Raw genomic sequence first — 14,910 nt, 5'->3', positions numbered from 1 at the left:
CCAGTGCTTTGGTTCTTGGCTTTGAGGGTCACATCGCTGAGGGAGAGGGGGCTGAGCCCGACTTCCAAGACTCATTGTTCAGTAGTGTTGCTGCTGGGTCAGGCTGGGCCACTGGTGACATGGAGCGGGGTGGTATAGCACTCTTGCCTGATGTGCTGACCCCTGCGGGTCCCAGCCCCAGATGCTACCAATGGCCCCATTGCTCATAAGTATGGCTGTCCCAAGGAATGTCCAGAAGTTGAGAGGAGTGAGCTAGAAGCAGTGCTGCCCCAGACTCGACAGTGTAAACTCATGAACTTCTCACAGCCTGTCGGGCCCTGTGGTATAGTGTATGTAGAGCATCAGGCCAAGAGTCTTGTGGCAGTTCAAGCTCTTCTTCCTTACGGGCAAGTCCTTTAACCTCTCTGAGCCTCCATCTCTTCATCTGAAGGACACAATAAAGATGTGGCCTGCTAGGTATTCTTCAAGAGTGGCGGTAAGACCATCCATTCATTCATTTGCTTAACCAAGCATTTAATTGAGCATCTACTATGTGGCATGCTGGGTGCTGATGTGTGGGAGGAAACAGCAGTCGGATGCAGGGCCACTGGGACAGGACACGCAGGCCCTGCCTGGCCTGGCAGGGCGGCGTTCTCAGGGAAGGAAATGGGAAACAAGCTGTACCATCAGGTGGCGTTTTTTTTCTCTCTGCTTCCCTGGTTTTGGAAAGAGAGGGTGCCTTGATGACGTCGTGAGGGTGCTTTTGGAAAGCTGGATGTGCCCATGGCTGCTTCCTGGGGCCTGAGAAGCAGCAGCGTCCTGGGCTACTGGGAAAGGATATGAGGGTGGGCATTGCCATGGCCAGGGTGGGGTCTGCCTGTCCTCCTCAGGCCTGTCATAAAACACTCAGATTCCCTGTCGACTGGCCTCCTGAGGCCCTTACAAGTCAAATACAGGAGCTTCTGGATCTGCCCCTCCCAGACCACCCCCTGCCCATGTCCGGGGCCCACCACAGGCCCACCACATGCTCACCTCTTCAGCTGCCCAACCTGCCCTCTCTGTTCCAGGCCCATGCTTCCCTCTTCCACACCACCAGGCCTCCCTCACTTTGCAGACATCTGTCCTACAGGGTGTGGATGGCTGGCACTCTAGTCTCCCTCACACCTGTGGTCCCAAAGCCCCCGCCTTACTCTAACTTGAGCCTGAGCTTCCAGTTCATAGCCTCCCCTCACTCCTGGGATGTGACTTCCACTTCTGTGGCTAAGTCTTTGTTTTCCTTTTTGCCCTAATTCTCTCCCAGGCTACAGGCCTGAGAGCATATCTGGCCAATCTGGCCTGGACCCTGGGACCCTCTCCTCATCACAAGCCCCTGCATGTGTGCCTCCAAGAAGCTCTTCTGGGTCCTCTGTGTGTGGCTTAGATGCGCTTAACCTGTTCCCCAAACCTGACCATCATGTCATAGCTTCCTCCTACCCCTCCATGTGTGGCACATGCTTGCCCTCCCCGTTTACCCTCCTCAGGCCTCCCAACTGTTCATGGGATCTGGTGTCTACTCCCTCCCCTTCCCAATGCCCTTCCAACATGGAACAAAGGGCCACACCCTGGGGGAGCAGGAATCTTGGATCTGTGTCTCTCTTAGATGGAGATGACAGGCTGAACAGGCACTCTTGGCCTCAGATGCCACTTGGGGAGAAGACTGAGTGGACCCTGGAAACCTGGCCTGGGAGGACTGGGCAGGGAGACTCCAGGATAGGGCCGGCTGGGGCTCCTGTGAAGTCAGGCCCAGGGACGGGAGGCAGCTAGGGCAGGAAGGGGCTCACTGGGAACAGGCCTCTTTACAGACCATAAGGTGGGACATGAGATAGGACTCTGGCAGTGGCTCCACCTGTGTTAGCCCAAGAAGTCCTGTTTGAAAGGGGAAATCAGATCAGGAAGGTGTGAGTGACATTTCCTGGCCTGAAGATCAGGCATGTGTATGTGCCCTTCAGCTTTGAAGTCCCGGGAGTGGCCCTTATCAGAGCAGGTGTTGTGTAGTCTGGGTGCTATCTTAATGTGTTTGTCGAGTGGCCTGAATTTAGGGGCTATCTCTGCAGCCTGGGCTCCCAGCCAGAGGGAACCCCGCATTCCCTATAGAGGCTGTTGGGAGTGGGCACTGGCTAGAGTGGTGGTCAGACCCAGGTCCAGGATGAGGTGTCTCGTGGTGCTACTTTCAGTCCTCGCTCTCTCCCAGGGCACTGGGATCACCAGGTGGGTGTCAGGCCCCAGGGGAGGGGATGGGCATTGCATGCATCGGCTCTGTGTGGGTCTCTCCATGGTCTTCCAGCCATTGTTCCCCCGTGGAGTCCTCAAGGACATGTTGCAGTTTCCCAAGATAGTCGCTCCCGGTCAGTCTTGCCTTCGTGTTTTGGGCCTTTCCCTCTAAAGTGTTCCGTTACTCTCTTCAGGGCGTGATGAACGAGAACAGGGGGTCAGATGGGCTGCCTGGGGGATTAAGGGCATGGCTTCTGGAGTTAAACTGCCTGCGATTTGATCCCCAGCTCCATCACTAACGTAACTCTCTAACACCACTTAACATAAATTTGTAAAATTAGGATGACAGAAGTATCCATCTTATGGGGTTATCATGAGGGGTACATGAGTTAGTATTTGTAAAATGCTCTGAACAGTGCCTGGCACATTGTAAGAGCTATGTGTGCATCTGTTAAACAAAATAAAGTTCTCGTTATTTTGTCCAAATCCTTTGTGGGTGAAGTTCCCAGGTTCTCCTCCCAAAATAATAACTGATACGTATGGAGCTGCTTGCTGCTAGGTGCCAGACACTTAACTAGGTCTTTACCTATACTAAGCCTCAGAGATTAGGTAGATACATTATTTGCATTTTACAGATGAGGAAACTGTTGTTCAGGGAGGGTCCGTGAGCTGCCCAAGGCCACATGATTAAAAATGGAGGAGCCAGGACTTGGTCCCAGGTGGTCCCAGTCTTGGTCCCAGACTCTTGCCAAAGACCGTCCCACTACCTCTGGTTCCCAGGTTCGAGCCCTGTCAAGGTCCGAGCCCAGGGAAACCTGAATCCATCCCTGGGAAGCAGGATCCCTAAAAAGAGGTCCAGTGTCTTTGACCAGTGGGGGCTGCTTGTGGTGGTCCTGAAAGTGGAGTTCTTCCAAGTGTCAGGCATCTGGTGGCCTCAGCACAGGCCTGGGGGCAGCAGTGGGTGGAAGTTTCATGGTGGTTGGAGCCTGTGTTCAGGGCCGCCATAGTGGGACGGTGGACTGCCTTTGATGCTCGCTTGCCCTGAGGGAGGCTCTCTGGGTCTTGTGTTGTGATGGGACAGCTCAGCAGAGTTGCAGTTACTAGTGTGGGAGTCGCCAGGCACTCAGCCAGTGGATCTTGTAGCCAGTGAGAACCGGACCTGGAAAAAGCAGAAAGCACTGGGGGCTTGGACATGGGAAAGGGCAGCTGTGGGCTTGCTCCCAGGAGCTCAGTCCAGCCTCCTTCCTTTTGGGCTGAAGTTCTTTTCTATCATCAGAGACAAAGGCTGAGAAATGTCTCGAGAACCTTTCATTTATAGATCAGGTCCCCGCTGATGTCACACCTGAGGGCTGGGGGTGGGAAGGCGCCACATGAGAGACCATAACTCACATACGAGGTTGTTCCATGTGGGATCCATTTGGGACATGAGCAACATGAGAAAACCCGTTTTCTTTATGGGTCTTAAAGCTGCTGCCATTTTATTACTCTCAGAGCACTTTCACACCTGTAGTCTCCAGTTGTCCTTAAAATAGGCCTTAAAATAGGAGGAGAACCATGTGATTCTTAGAGCTGGGAGGGACATTGGGAACCATCACGCTCCAGTCCTTCAATCTGCAGGAGAGGAAACTAAGAGCCGGGGAGGTTAAGCCACTCAGTTGGTCCACAGCAGGGCCCCGAGAAGGCTGGAAAGGAAGAGATAATGCATTTCGCAGAGAAGAAGCTGAAGCTCTGCGGGCTTTGGGGAGACCAGGTCTTGACCCAGCTTCTGCCGTCTTCCTTCTTGATTCCCTTCCTGCTGATCTGCCTCCATCACCCAACATCTAAATTCTAACCAAGTTCCCTGGGGACCACACTCTGTGCTGAAACCCTTTGAAGAATTTCCACCCACGTTAGGCTGCCCAGAGAGCAGAGAACAGGGGTTGGCAAAGGGTAGGAGCATTGTCATAGTGTTTTCCAGAGTGTGGGGGACACCGTTTTTCTCTCCAGACAGTATGCTTCTGGAGGGTAAGACTGTACCCTTTTCCCCATTGTGTCCCCTGTGCCCCATATGGAGCCCGGCACATAGTAGGTCTACAGTAAGAACTGGAGACTGAATGAGAATACGCTTAGTGTCTTTCAAACCTTGGAGTTGCAAAGCTCATTAGCGGGTTATAAAATACATCGATTGAGTCTCCACCAGCATTAAAAAAGAGAGAGGAGTAGGAAACGTCAGAGTGCATTGCATTTAGTAAGGGCTGGCGCGGATTTGTGAACTGATGTAGAATACAACTTTTACTTCGGGTTATGGTACAAGATTGTGGGGGTGGCTTATGGAGCCCAGAGCCTCTGGGCACTTCTCTGAGGCTGGGCAGCCCTGTGGAGATGCCCACCTCACCACTAATTCTTCCCCTTTCCTCAGGATCCCTCTGCACAAAGGCAAACCCCTGAGAAAGGCACTAAAGGAGCATGGGCTCCTGGAGGACTTCCTGCAGAAACACCAGTCTGCCGTCAGCAGCAAGTACTCCAGCGTCGGGGAGGTGGCCAGCGAGCCCCTGACCAGCTACCTGGATGTGAGTGGCTCTGCCTGCCTTCCCATAATGATTCCCACACAGTGTGTTGGCTGCCCCCTGCCTCTTTCCTTCTTTCAGGAGTCATGGCGCCCCGGGGCATGTGGGGCTGTCTCCCACCCCTCAGTATCTCCCAGGGGCCAGCAGGCCCTGTAAAACCAATCCCTGCACCTCAGACGATATTCCTGCGGACAGCATCCCTCCGGGGTACATGGTCTGCTCCCAGATCCAACCTCATGCCTGCATTTGTCGGTCCAGGGAACCCATGTCTTGGGCTGGGCTTGGCAGGGAGGGGGCAGCTGCCTGGGACATGGCAGGAGTGCCCCCTGTGCCCTCTTCTTTTCTGGAGACCGTCTCTCTCATCTGTCACTCTTGGCAGTAAACAACCTGCTGTTTTTCTCTTCTGTGCCCTCGTTTCCTTATCCAGGTCATCCCCATCCCCGCCCCGGCCCCAGTACTGACCCGTGGGGAGAGCGGGAAAGGAGGGGCAGCCAGGACAGCTTGGGTCTGGGGTCTGTACCTAGCTGGTGCCCCATCACTATGTCCCTGCCCCTGGCAGGGTGGCCCAGACTCCCTACCAGAGAGGACTTACCTTTTGGTCCAGTGTATGCTTTGGGGGCTGATTCCAGCAGTGGATGTAGGGCTTGCGGGAGGGGCAAGACAAACATGGCTGGGGTCGGAGCTCAGCGTGGGGACCGGGGAATGAAGAACCCCCCAGGGATCCTCCTTCCGTTTCTTCCCCCTCAGCCTCCTAGGTCTATGGGCAGAAAGCACGGGGCCTACAGAACTGAACAGGCTCCGTGCCGAGCATCAACCCTCACCCAGTGTTGTCTGTCCTCAGAGTCAGTACTTCGGGAAGATCTACATTGGGACCCCGTCCCAGGAGTTCACTGTGGTGTTTGACACTGGCTCCTCTGACCTCTGGGTGCCCTCTGTCTACTGCAAGAGCGACGCCTGCCGTGAGTGACTCCCCCCGCCCCGCCCTGCCTACCCCTCTGCTCTGCCAGCCACGGTCAGGGTGGCTGGGGGTAAACGTAGGGGGAAGGAGAGCTTGCTTGGACATGCCCAGCCTCGCTCGCTCAACCCTTCCAAATGGCCACAGACTGGGAAGGTGTGCAAATCACAGGCTGATGTATAAAGCACCAGTGAGAAATGAGGGGACTTTGCTTTTTTCCTTTTTATTTTTTGGCTCTATTAGGAGCCAAGGCAGACTCTTTACCCTCGCGGGTCCTCAGTTTTTCTTTCTGTAAAATGGGGCTACAACATGCCAGTGGGTCCTAGGAGAATGAAGTGAGAGGTACTGAGTAAACTTTTTTGTTGTTGTTATTTTTTTTTTGGCTGAGTTTTTTGGGTCTTCGTTGCTGTGAGCGGGCTTTCTCTAGTTGTGGTGGGTGGGCTTCTCATGGCGGTGGCTTCTCTTGTTGCGGAGCACGGGCTCTAGTTGCACGGGCTTCAGTAGCTGTGGCATGTAGGCCTAGCTGCTCAGAGGCATGTGGGATCTTCCCGGACCAGGGTGCGAACCCATGTCCCCTGAACTGGCAGGCGGACTCCTAACCACGGCTCCACCAGGGAAGCCCCTGAGTAAACACTTAATATATGTAAATAGTTTATTTCTCCCACAGTCCTGGGAGGTTGGTGCTCTTTTTATCCCCACTTACCAGGTGAGGAAACCAATGTTTAGTGAAGCAAAAAGAGTTGCAGGAAATTACAAAGCTGGTAGAAGCCGGTCTCGGGAAACCACAGGGATGATTTTCTTCTTCCTTTTTTTTGTTTGGGAGCTACGAAGGTAGCACTGGGGGTCAGAGAGTTGGGTTGAGCAGCAAGGAATAATTTTCTTGCTTATTTTCAGTAGAGAGAATCGTTAGTATTTAGACGATATTCTTACAAGACCTGGTGAGGATTCAGCTCCACTGGCACTGTCGAGTGGTGAGAAGATGCTACAAGCCCCACCAACCCTGAGTCTGTGTTCCAGAAAATCACCACCACTTCGACCCAAGCATGTCGTCCACCTTCCAGAACATGGGCAAGTCCCTGTCCATCCAGTACGGCATGGGCAGCATGCAGGGCTTCCTGGGCTACGACACCGTCACTGTGAGTGGGGCTTGGGGCCAGCCAGCCCTCGCCTTCCCCTCATACCAGCCACTCTCCCACCCAGAAACCCGGGCTCTGGGTTGTGCCACAGCTGGTGCCACGAGGCCCTTTGGGTCCTGGCCCTGTTGGTGGCCCTGTGGGGGAGGACTCTGAGAGGGATTTTAGCCAGCAGCAGCTGTGGGGTGTCCCTCCCTCCCTTCCCCGTTTCCTTAGCATGTCAGTCCCCAGAGCCCCACCTGACACGCTTCTCTGGGTCCGGTTTCCATCCTCCTAACCCTTTCCTCACTTGACCTTGCCATAGTGAGTCCTGAGTCCTGAGTCTTTGCCAGTTCTGAGCTCTTCAGCGTCACCTGTGTGATCCTATTTTAAATTTAGTTCTTTCAACAGCCCTGTGAGGAAGGTATTCTCATCCCCATTGTTCAGATGAGGGACCCGAGGCTCAGATGAGCTGGTAACTTGCCTGAAGTCGCACAGCTGGGGGACAATGGGAGCTGAGTGTCAGACCCACGTCTCCGACTCTCTGGGCTTGACCTCATTCTTGATCAGTCACAGAGCAGCATCTTCTTTCATGTCAGAGAGCATCTGTGCCCTCTGGGCAAGGACTCCCCTTGCTCTTGTTCCTTTTTGGCTTCTGAAGTACTTAATACAGTGGCCAGCGCATAGTAAGTGCCCAATACACGTTAACATCTTTCTTTTCGTCCTCATCCACCATCTAAGATTAAAACTCAAGCAGCATCCCTTGGTGCTCTTCCCCTTGATCTTCCTTTAGTTCTTCCCGGAGTCTGGCTGAAGTCTTTTCTACTTCAAGCCCAAAAGGACACAGCCCTTCTCTGCTGACAGCCCTCTCCTCAGCTGAGGAGTTGCCCTCCCAGCTCAGGCCTCCCCAGGAGTCAGCACCAGAGCCACTGGCTGAGGTGGCCCAGCAGACAGACGTCTGGAAGGCCGATTCCCCTGCCGAGGTTTTGCTATTTTCTGCTATTTTGGGTTCTGGGGGGAAATCCTGCATCTTCACGGAAGAGCTGGCCCTTGCTGTGGGCCTGAGCCATGGTGCATCTTGCTGTCTTCGCTCACCCACCTTGGGCAGGGGGTGGGAGAGAGAGGCTCAGGGGTCAGGACCTCCCTCCCCCCTGCCACCCACAGAAGTCTCACATGAAGTGAGAATGAGTGGGGCACCCAAGGAAGAGAAAGATCAGTGTGGGTGGAGCAGAGTGAGCTAAGGGACCAGAGCATGAGGGGGCTCTAGGACACAGGTTTCATCCTGAATACCTTCAGGAGGCTGTGGAGCAAGGGGTGACATGAGGATGTCCACTCTCCATTTCACTTTGGCTACCTGTGTGGAGGATGGGTTATAAGGGGACAGAGTAGAAGCAGGAGGCCTGGTGGGCCGCTGTGGGAGCTCAGAATAGGCTAGTGGACGCGTCAGCCTTCCAGGGAAGCGGGCAGGTTGATAGGACACTTTGGGGTTAGCACTTCTCTGCAGAGTGCCGATAAAGGTTCACTGATCATACATTTAGTAAGTGCGCGATAAATGTTCAGCATTCATATTCTTTAGTCTAAGCACTGCCTTGAGATGCAGGTGTTATTATTCCCTGTAACAGATGAGGAGATTGAGGCTCAGAGAGGTACTTGTCCAAGGTCACACAGCACACGACAGAGCAAGGATGCACAGCGGAATCTTTTATTCTTTTTGCGGTACGTGGGCCTCTCACTGCTGTGGCCTCTCCCGTTGTGAAACACAGGCTCTGGACGCGCAGGCTCAGCGGCCATGCCTCACGGGCCCAGCCGCTCCGCGGCATGTGGGATCTTCCCGGACCGGGGCACGAACCCGTGTCCCCTGCATCGGCAGGCGGACTCCCAACCACTGCGCCACCAGGGAAGCCCCAGCGGGATCTTTTCCGATGCAAACTGCGTGCTTGTTCTTTCTGTCCATCATGCTGCTCCCACGGCTCTTCCCTGGGAGATGCCCTGGTGCAGCAGCTGATGGGAGGGCTTTAGGCTGGCAGAGGGCCTTGGAGCGTCCCTTGTTTTATGCCCTTCTTTGGGCTTACCCCCAACCTCTGCACCATGAGCACTGCTGTCCGTACCCCCAGCCATGCTCTCTCTTCCCCTGCCACCCAGTCCCCTGCCTCATCAGACCAGTTCCCTCAAAACCACAGCACAGAGCTGGGAAAGGAGGCTTTTCTCTCTTAAGCTCACATAACTACGCTGTCTAAAAGAGGGAGGGCGGGCTGGCAGAGCCTGACCCTCGACCTTTCTGGGTCCTCTGCCTGCAGGGCCCCCTGGTGGAGGTCACTCTGCCTTTCTTGCAGGTCTCCAACATTGTGGACCACCAGCAGACTGTGGGCCTGAGCACCCAGGAACCTGGTGACGTCTTCACCTACTCTGAGTTCGATGGGATCCTGGGGCTGGCCTACCCCTCCCTCGCCTCTGAGTACTCGGTCCCCGTGTTTGACAACATGATGAACAGGCACCTGGTGGCCCAAGACCTGTTCTCGGTTTACTTGGACAGGTAGGAGCTGCACCCAGTGTGGGCTGCACTTCCACGTCCTGGCAGGGGCTGTCAGCTGAGGAGTGTCCACCCCTTGGGGACGCTGCAACACAAGGATAGTCACCAGCATCAAAGCAAACCTCTCCTTGCTTCCAGAAACATCCAACCCCCTGTCTAAAGGTCCCCAGCATGGTCATTGATGCAGCCAGAGTCCACTGAGCCAGAATTTGACTTTCATTTCTGGCATTTAAAAAAGGGAGCCTGGGGCTTCCCTGGTGGGGCAGTGGTTGAGAGTCCGCCTGCTAATGCAGGGGACGTGGGTTCGTGTCCCGGTCCGGGAAGATCCCACATGCCGCGGAGCGGCTGGGCCCATGAGCCACGGCTGCTGAGCCCGCGCGTCCGGAGCCTGTGCTCTGCAATGGGAGAGGCCACAACAGTGAGAGGCCCGCGGACCACAAAAAAAAAAAAAAAAAAAAAAAAAAAAAAAGGAAGCCTGAATCCATCTCTGCATACGGGCTTTTAACCTCTTTTCTTCCAAAGCGGCAGGCCTCAGTAATCATTTATTGATGTCACTGAGACTCACAGATGTCTAGAGCAGGCTCTAAAGGAGTCCAACCTTCTCTTTTCAATATGCAGGGAACTGAGGCTTGGGCGGGATGGTCACCCTCAAACTGGTGGACGAGCCATGTCTGGGGCCCAGGGCTCCTGACTCCCAGTCCAGTGTTCCCCACTCTACCCGCCTGATGGGGCAGCTCTGCTAGACAGAGGGGTGGGTGGCAGGACTGGCAGAAGGGAACCACACCCAGGAGAAGGAGCTGGGTAACCCAGGCAGGGGGTAGATAGGTGCATTCATTCATTCATTTACTCAGTGGATATTTATGGGTCCTTACTATGTGCAGGGGCTGTGCCAGGAGACGGGGATACATCAGTAAACAAGACAAACTGGGAGTCAACTTTTTAGCCGGGGAAACGGACAACACACACATCATAATTACGTATACAATTATGATGACAGTTGTGATAAGAGCACTCCCTGCAGGGGAGATCTGCATGTACTGAAGGCTTAATAGTGACAGGCAGCCCAGTCTGACAAGATATGTGTGTAGAGAGTGGCCAGGGGATGCTTCGCTGAGGCCTGAGTGGGTGATATACAGGTGAGACAAAGGGATGGCACATTTTAAGCAGTGGGGTGGCATGTGTCAGAGCCCGGAGGTGGGACAGAGCTTGATGAGGCCAAGGAACAAGAGCTGCAGAGTGAGAAGCAGGTAACCCACAGTGTGCCGGTGTTTCCTGACCATGAGACAGAATCCCAGGAGGCGCAGAGAGGGTTTGGGCTGGGGTGTCAGTTTTTTTTTGTTTCTTTTAGAAGATGTTGGGGATAGGAGTTTATTAATTAATTAATTTATTTTGGCTGTGTTGGGTCTTTGTTTCTGTGCAAGGGCTTTCTCTAGTTGTGGCAAGCAGGGGCCACTCTTCATCGTGGTGCGCAGGCCTCTCACTATCGCGGCCTCTCTTGTTGCGGAGCACAGGCTTCAGACGCACAGGCAGTAGTTGTGGCTCACGGGCCCAGTTGCTCCGCGGCATGTGGGATCCTCCCAGACCAGGGCTCGAACCCGTGTCCCCTGCATTAGCAGGCAGATTCTCAACCACTGTGCCACCAGGGAAGCCCTGGGGTGGCAGTTTTCATCCAGAGCATGTGGGACCTCATTGAAGACCCATTCTCCTACTCGAGGCCAAAGGACTGGGGGCCGAAAGCCTTGAGTGGTGGGGGGCAGGGACACAGTGGCCTGAGCAGAGCCTAGCAGGCACGTGACCTCCTACTTCCTGACCTCCCCTCCCACAGTAATGACCATGCTCTGGGCTCTAGTGCTGCCTCAGCCTGGGTGGGTGCTGCAGAATTCAGAGAGAAAGGATGCTGCAGCTGGTATCAAAGAAAAGCCTGGAGTACCGGGAAGGCGGGAGAGCTCATCTGAAGCCTTTGGGGTGGAGGTGGGTGTTGGGGGCAGGGAGGACAGTGTGGCAGGGTCTGAATCGCATCTAACCCTGCGTGGGGCTGGGCTACCTCCTCACAGAGCCAGGGTGTCGGAGTCCCACATCATGACTTTCCTTGGTTTCAGGAATGGCCAGGAGAGCATGCTCACGCTGGGGGCCCTTGACCCTTCCTACTACACAGGATCCCTGCACTGGATACCTGTGACCTTGCAGAAGTACTGGCAGTTTACCGTGGACAGGTGGGTGAGGGGCAGCTGTGACCCTGCCAGAGGCTGTCTCCAGGTGTGGGGATGTGAGGGTCTGGGTGTCAGCCCGCTAGCTCGTAAGACCATCACATTAACGTATGAATCAGATGCTCCAAGGCCAAGTGTCTTTGTCAGTGAGAATGCTAAACATTCACTTACGCTTTACTAATAAGACTAGCTGTGCTTATCCAGCACCACTACCTGCCAGGCGTTGTGCTGGGTGAGAATATGACTGCCTGGTTTAGTCCTCACTAGAGCCCTATGGGGGTGGTGCTGTGATTATCCTCATTTTGTAATTTACTAACATCGACTTTGAACCTCACGACCATCCCTTGAGGAAATCAAGAACGGGGTGGTTAATGTACCCATTTTGTAGATAAGAAGCCTGAGTGTAAGAAGACTGGGGAATTTGCAGCAAATAAATGGCAGGAGAAAGCTTGAAACCAGATCTTTGGGCAACCTGTGTGGTACTCATTCCGCCCCTTAATGCCCGTGACTTTGTTGTTTCATTGAAGTTTCTGTCCCATAGAAGGTCAGGTGGCCTCCACTGAGCCACTGAGTTGGGAGAAAATGGTTTTGGGTCTTTTCTCTGAGTTCAGGAAGTTATGGGGGCTCCAGGAAGGAGCCCAAAGAAAAGGATCTGGGGTGGCTGGACTTCCTTCCTGCCAAGGATCCTGGCAGGGGAGGCTAGGAGGGACCCAGGGAGGGAGAGGTGGATGCTGGATGCGCTGTGAGGCCATCCTATTTCTCCTCTGCAGTGTCACCATTGGCGGTGTGGTGGTGGCCTGTGATGGTGGCTGTCAGGCCATCCTGGACACAGGCACCTCCATGCTGGTCGGACCCAGCAGTGACATCCTTAACATCCAGATGGCCATCGGAGCCACACAGAACCGGTATGGTGAGGTGAGGCCCAGACCCTTATCCCCACCTCCCCAGACCCCCCTGAAGAGGGAACCCCTTTGCACATGGAAGAAATGACAAAGGGAAACGGTGAGGGGTTTGGGATTCCTGCAGGGGTTGGGATTTCCTGGGAGGCCTTCAAGATGGCCTAGCTTTTCTGGCTTTGGCTCACTTGCTGTTGGAGGTCCTATGTCTCGTGCAGTGGCTGCAATCTGACTTCCTGTCCGCAGGGAGGGTCATACATCCCCGACCACTGAGCTTTGCTGCGCCCTCTTGTCCCCCTCCACCCATGGGTCTCCCCTCTTCCTCCCTGACAGCTAAGTGCTCTCAGTGTCCTTGGGAGCTCTGGCTGGGCTTGGAGGGGAAATGTCTAGGCAAACAACTCCTTGTCTCGAGCTGGTGTCTGTCCCTGGGCTGGTCCCCATCGGTGTGACTCCTCTGAGGTCTAAGGACCTCCTCTGAGGTCTAAGGACCCTGCGGGTCCTCTGAGTAGCAGGTCCCTCCCCACTTCTTGGCTGCAGTGCAGAGGCAGAGGTCCCACCTGGGACTTTGTCTGCTACTGGCAGTCAGATCACACCCACGGCCCTTCTAAGAGGACCTCCCTCTGGTCTTTAGTTTGACATCGACTGCGGCAGCCTGAGCAGCATGCCTACGGTGGTCTTTGAGATCAACAGCAGAATGTACCCACTGACCCCCTCCGCCTACACCAACCAGGTATGAGTCTCCGGAGAGGAAGCCTGGGCTCACCCAGCTCCCCTCCTGCCTCCTGGCAACTCAGCACATTGGCTTGGGCTAGATGGAGAGAGCAGGACGTGCATTTAAACCACCTGGCCTTTCGGAGCGGGGTCTGTGGTCCTTGGGCCTCATTTGTGGCTGCGTAAGCCTCATCCTGGGAGAAATGGTGCAGACAGGAAGGACCGGGCCCAGCGGCCTGGGGGAGGGTGGGATGGGCGGGACCACAGCCACCCATAGGAACCTCCATCCACTGCGCTAGCTTCTAAGCCCTGGGGCCTAGGGCTTTGTCTGGGATTTTTCTTGATAACCAGGGCTTTGTGGGGACCCAACCCTCATCCCTACTGCCCTGCTGGCTTCAGCTTTGACCTAATCTTGAGCATCCCGAACTGCCAAGGTCTTGGGTCCCCAGGCCTGTTCTGGCTGGTCACCAGGGCCGTAGGTGCTAAGAGCAGGAGGACGGGGGCGTGGGGAGGATCAGTGAGGGGGAATGGGGAGGGGACCCACCAGGTGATCTTGGATCTGACACTTCATTTTTGAATGTCAATTTTTCATCTGTTGAGTAGATGAATCTGATACTTGTTTGCTTAGCTCAGAAGGTGATTTCAAGGGTGAGAGGAAATAATAGATGAGAGAGTGATTGGGGGTGGGGTCCAGAGAGGCACAGCATCTGGGGCTTGGACCAGCTTCATGTCAGCCTTCCCTTTCCCAGGACCAGGGCTTCTGCACCAGTGGCTTCCAGGGTGAAAATAATTCCCAGCAGTGGATCCTGGGGGATGTCTTCATCCGGGAGTATTACAGCGTCTTTGACAGGGCCAACAACCGCGTGGGGCTGGCCAAGGCCGTCTGATTGCACCTCTGACCAAGAACCTCACTGTCCCCAAACACACGCACATACACACATGCACCTGCACGCATGCACACACACATGCACACACATAGGTGAGGTTTTTAAGCAGACGGTTCTCAATAAATACTACATCTCTGCAAAGCCTGGCTTCCTTTGGGGCTGAATCCCTGCACCGCTCTGGGGGTGGGATGTGACAGTCACATGGTGTGTTCGGCAGAATGGGGGCCACATGGGTAGGGGAGCACAGGGGACACTGTGGATGGATGGAGACTTTCACAAGGGAATTGGCCATTTCAAGCTCAGGTCAGGTTTTTAAAAGCAAGACCAGTCTTGCCTTCCTGTTTTCCTACTTCCCGTCTTTCTGGGGAAAGAGTGCAGTAAGGGAGACTTTTGCAGGATGAGACTTATGCCCGGGGAACAAGGGCTTGAGGTCGGGCCGAGTAGAGAATATTCGCCTAGGGAGAGAATGGCTCTAGTTCTATTAAGACAAGGCCTTAACTGCCATTTGGAGAAGACATTAGTGGAACAGGCAGAGGGCTTCTGGGAAGATCTGAGGGTCCTGAGGTTGCTGTGGGTAAGAACCACAGCCCAGAGTCCCATCCTCAGTCTTAGAGGCTCCACACCTGATTCACCAGCGCCTGAAAAGTAGCTACAGCGCCAGAGCGGGCCCATGTCCCTTGGCTCACAGAGGCCGACATGTCAAAGATCAGCAAAGACCACAGCTGTCAGTGAACAGACCACGCATGCTCACAGGTCCCTGCAGTCTTCTGAGGAGGGGAGAGTCCGCCGAAGAAATACAAATATCAGGGGGTCAGAACAAGGGCCTCTAGGCAAAGG

At 54.6% G+C, this 14,910-nt stretch overlaps 1 protein-coding gene across 1 annotated transcript; it reads left to right on the top strand.

Annotated features, from left to right (window-relative positions):
* The first annotated feature begins 2,120 nt into the window (after positions 1–2,120).
* LOC114898845 (chymosin) lies at positions 2,121–14,198 on the top strand. Its single transcript, XM_029228968.1, has 9 exons — positions 2,121–2,226; positions 4,628–4,778; positions 5,617–5,734; positions 6,748–6,866; positions 9,176–9,375; positions 11,472–11,585; positions 12,350–12,494; positions 13,107–13,205; positions 13,936–14,198. Exons 1-9 carry the CDS (start codon positions 2,165–2,167, stop codon positions 14,071–14,073), a joined length of 1,146 nt encoding a protein of 381 aa, XP_029084801.1. The 5' UTR covers positions 2,121–2,164; the 3' UTR covers positions 14,074–14,198.
* Positions 14,199–14,910: the final 712 nt, after the last annotated feature.

This window comes from Monodon monoceros, unplaced genomic scaffold (genome assembly GCF_005190385.1).
Source record: "Monodon monoceros isolate NGI ecotype Baffin Bay Population unplaced genomic scaffold, NGI_Narwhal_1 Super_Scaffold_18, whole genome shotgun sequence".
NCBI lineage: Eukaryota > Metazoa > Chordata > Mammalia > Artiodactyla > Monodontidae > Monodon > Monodon monoceros.
Note: the sequence above shows the minus strand (reverse complement) of the source record. Positions and strands in the feature narration are given on the sequence as shown.

Coding starts and splice junctions, on each gene's coding strand:
- LOC114898845 (XM_029228968.1), top strand. CDS start 2,165: ATGAGGTGTCTCGTGGTGCTACTTTCAGTCCTCGCTCTCTCCCAGGGC. Junction 6,867..9,175: donor TGGGCTACGACACCGTCACT/GTGAGTGGGGCT, acceptor CCTTTCTTGCAG/GTCTCCAACATTGTGGACCA. Junction 11,586..12,349: donor TGGCAGTTTACCGTGGACAG/GTGGGTGAGGGG, acceptor TCTCCTCTGCAG/TGTCACCATTGGCGGTGTGG.